At 42.0% G+C, this 4,142-nt stretch overlaps 1 protein-coding gene across 1 annotated transcript in view; it reads left to right on the forward strand.

The window, feature by feature from the left end:
- Positions 1-2,184: 2,184 nt before the first annotated feature.
- Positions 2,185-4,142, forward strand: part of LOC101847138 — a gene marked incomplete in the record, with an annotated part of 39,164 nt that continues 37,206 nt past the window's right edge. Inside the window, 1 exon segment of the mRNA XM_013086968.2 lies at positions 2,185-2,282. Within this exon segment, the coding sequence (XP_012942422.2) occupies positions 2,281-2,282 (2 nt within the window).

Raw genomic sequence — 4,142 nt, forward strand, 5'->3', positions numbered from 1 at the left:
AAAAATGGCGGACATGTGTCGTCTCGCTTCGTGTTTATTTTCGACTGAAACTCTTCAGAGATCATCAAAATCAGCAAGAAGTAAGTATTATTAGGTGCTTTACTAATATTGATGCTAGCATTAACACTTGACCACAAAATCACCAAAAATGCACTTTATCATACATTGAAACTTCGAATCGAGAGGTTGACCTAGTTTCGACTGTGTCGTATGCTAGGCCCTAGGCCTAGGCTTAGATCTAGATCTAGGTCTGTGTGCTTCTCTAGATTGTAGGCCTAGAGTCTAGATCTAGATTTAGATCTAGATAATATCTAGATTGAGATGCCGGTGAGGGATGTCCCAAGAAAGGTCTAGATTCTAGGTAACTCGCTGGACTGACGATAGTTTACAATTTACATTGGTTACAGTGCAATGCAATTCGTTTAATGTTTACATGACGTCCATTGTCATGTGGGAGTAAATCTAGATTCTAGATCTAGATTCGAGATCTATAGGCCCCTAGATCTATATCTTTAGATTCTAGATAGCCGAGATAATCTAGTTATAACTTAGATCTAGATATCTATGCCTAGATCTAGATTTGATATATAGCCTAAATTTAATTCAGTAAATAAGAAATACGTAAAAATACTACAGGGGCACTTACGCCTAGAGTGATTTAGTTATCTTGATCTACCGATATTGCACACCAGAATAGAATTAGAATTGATCAAGTCGAGAGAGATTCTGGGGTGAACACTAAAAATCTATATCTAGATCAGATGTAAATTATAATACATATATATCTAGAATCTAGACCTTTCTTGGGACATCCCTCGGCACCTCAATCTAGATATCTAGATCTAGATGTAGACTCTAGGCCTAGAATCTAGCGAAGCACACAGGCCTAGATCTAGGGCCTAGCATACGACACAGTCGAAACTAGGTCAACCTCTCGATTCGAAGTTTCAATGTATGATAAAGTGTATTTTTGGTGATTTTGTGGTCAAGTGTTAATGCTAGCATCAATATTTAATAGTAAAGCACCTAATAATACTTGCTTCTTGCTGATTTTGATGATCTTTGAAGAGTTTCAGTCGAAAATAAACACGGAGCAAGGCGACACATGTCCGCCATTTTTACAACACTGTCGAATAGCACGTCTGACGCATCGCGCAGCTCTGCTGACAACAGACAGGCGATACATCCACGCTGCTCAGGAACACGATACAGCTGTAGTATACATTCATTTGTACGGTGTGACCTGTAGCTCGCTTAGCCCACGCCGTCTTTGTGTCAGCAAAGCCGCACTGTGCGTTGGCGTCTGTGTCTCAGCGAGCGCGACGCACACTCGCTGCGTGTCAGCACAGCCGCACACACAGTGTGCTGACGTGTGTAGGTGTGCAACTGACGGGTCTGCCTTGCTATATTTAGGTACTGTGTAATCCAAGACCAATTATACCAAGACGGGACAACTCTTCTTTACATCATTTGCCAAGTGCAGCCCCCCCCCCCCCCCACACACACACACACACGCACACTTGCATATGCGCGCGGCAATTGTTTACATTGGTTACAATGCCAGGCTTGATCAACTGATCATCTCGGGCGGTATGTCTAGCCTATGCTTACTAGAATTAATTTATTTTAGCTCAGAGAGAAACAGAGAGAGAGAGAGAGAGAGAGAGAGAGAGAGAGAGAGAGAGAGAGAGAGAGAGAGAGAGAGAGAGAGAGAGAGAGAGAGAGAGAGAGAGAGAGAGAGAGAAAGTATTAATTAATGAATGAACGTGGATCTAGATCTAGATCTAGGTCTAGATTTTGTTGTGCACCCAGCCAAGAGTGTGCAGTTCGGAAAGGAAATCGAAATCTAGATTTTAGCTCTAGATCTAGATCTAGATCTAGATCGTTCATTTGCGAGCTAGGCGAGGTACAGGTCAGACCTACAGAGCCACTCTGGGACCGGCCTAACCCTTACCCTAACCCTGACCCTACCTCTACCCCTACCCCTAGCGCTATCCCCCTGTCTGTTTAATAGTGGTCGCTCGTTACAGAATTCCTCTAACGGAAAATCATGTTGTCACAGATGTTCAGACCAGTGTGGTGTAGAAGTTATGAGCTTCTTCGTTTCACAAAGATGACCCCGAGTCAGATTCCCTTGTGTGGAGATTTTGTTGATAAGTATTTCGGGTCTTTCTTCTTTGAAGGTGTATCCATCTTAGTCTGGATCACGTTTGACAGACATGCTCGCAATCTGTCTCCTAAATGGTCTAGGCTAAACTGTCTTGATCGGAGTGCAAAGACATGTGCGTGGATGGCAGGTGCTTTGGTGAGATTTTCTTTTTTTTTCTATCAAACATATATCCTTTTATCACTCTTTCAGTTCTTTGAATGTTGCTCTCTTGTAATATCTTTAATCTACGACACTTAAATTGCTTCTTTTTTTTTTTCTTTTTTTTTTTTTGGGGGGGGGGGGGGGGGGGGGTCACAAGTGCCGTACAATTCTTACTGAAACGGAAATATAGAAAAACGACGAAATTCGATAAACAAAATCGTGAAGACACCACAAATATTCTGTCCAGGATACTGAGGGTGAAAAGGAGGTCACCGGACTGTTCTTTTTTCTGGGAGGAGATCGATTTGCGCACACGAAGCAGCTATGAGATTATTCTAATTTGATTTCAGAACGATAAATAATATTAATATGCTACTTAATATGAGAGACAGGAAAGTGGAAACAGTTTTGGTGCTGATAAAACCGTCTTCAGTGCGGAATAAACCTTCGATGCCATCGTCACCCCGACCAATTCTTGGAAATGGTTTGGTATCTTTACCAGATGGTGGCGTATTTGCTGCTTGACTGGTTCAGGGACCTTTCTCTTGGAACTAAGCTTTGACAATCATCATCATCATCATTATCCGGTGCCTTGCCGACTGGCGTGGGCGATCATGGACCTCCACTTCACTCTGTCTGTTGTTCTTGCTGCTCCCAGCCATGCTGTCATCTTGTCCAGTATCTTTTCCCTCTGTCTCCTCTGCTTTTCTTTCCATCAAATTTGCCTGTTACAACATTCTCTAATGCTTCTTTCCGCATTGTGTGTCGGAAGAAATTTGCCTGTCGCTTTCGTATATTCGTCATTAAGCTGTCTTCTGCAATTTGCTTCAACCAAGACTTCTTCATTTGTTTTTCTAGCTATCCATGGGATACGCAGCATGCGTCTTATGAACCAAAACATATCATGATCTTATTGTGGTTGCAAGCGCCGTAAAACTCTTACCAAAACTGAAAATATAGTCAACAGTGTTGTGAGTCAAATTTATGAACAGCACGAAAATAAAGTTCATGTATGTTATTCAGTTTTATTTTGGCCCTTTGATTGGCCCAAATGCCATTCCTTTTGTTAAACTAATATCGTATTTAGACGAAGTCTAAACATTTTGCATTAACACATTGTACTGCATGAAATTAAATAAGTTTTAATTTGGCTTCTCCCGAAAACCTCGTATTTTGACATACGTGAATGATGAATGACAGCAAGGATATGGAAGAATTGTACACACACACACACACACACACACACACACACACACACACACACACACACACACACACAAACAAACAAACAAACAGAGCGAGAGAGAAGGGGGAGAGACAGAGAGAGAGAAAAAGAGAAAGAGAGAGAGAGAGAGAGAGAGAGAGAGAGAGAGAGAGAGAGAGAGAGAGAGAGAGAGAGAGAGAGAGAGAGATAATTTTCCAGTGTCCGAGGGTTAATCATAAACCCTTTTCGTATCACATAGAAGACATGAGTTCGAGTCTTTTGTGAGGGGCGGGAGTGGGATGGGGTTATGTTTATTATTTTTGTCTAAGTCATGTACCTCCGTCTGTCTGTTGGTGGGTGGTTGGCGGGTGCTCAGGTGTAGTTTACTACTTTTTCCTTTAAAAAAAAACTATCTCCCTTCTCTCTCCTCCTCCTTTTTGTGTTTGTTTCTCTCTTGTAACACCTGTAATCTTCTGCACTTATATGATCTTGTTGTGTAGCAAGTGCCGCAAAACTCTCACTAAAACTAAACTAGAACGCTGTCTGCTGGAATCTTGCTTATCACCCTGACTGAGTTAGTTTTGACAAGCAAATAATCGAAATACCCCTCCTCCCCCCCAACCCCCC

The sequence above is a fragment of the Aplysia californica genome, unplaced genomic scaffold (assembly GCF_000002075.1).
Source record: "Aplysia californica isolate F4 #8 unplaced genomic scaffold, AplCal3.0 scaffold00527, whole genome shotgun sequence".
Taxonomy (NCBI): domain Eukaryota; kingdom Metazoa; phylum Mollusca; class Gastropoda; order Aplysiida; family Aplysiidae; genus Aplysia; species Aplysia californica.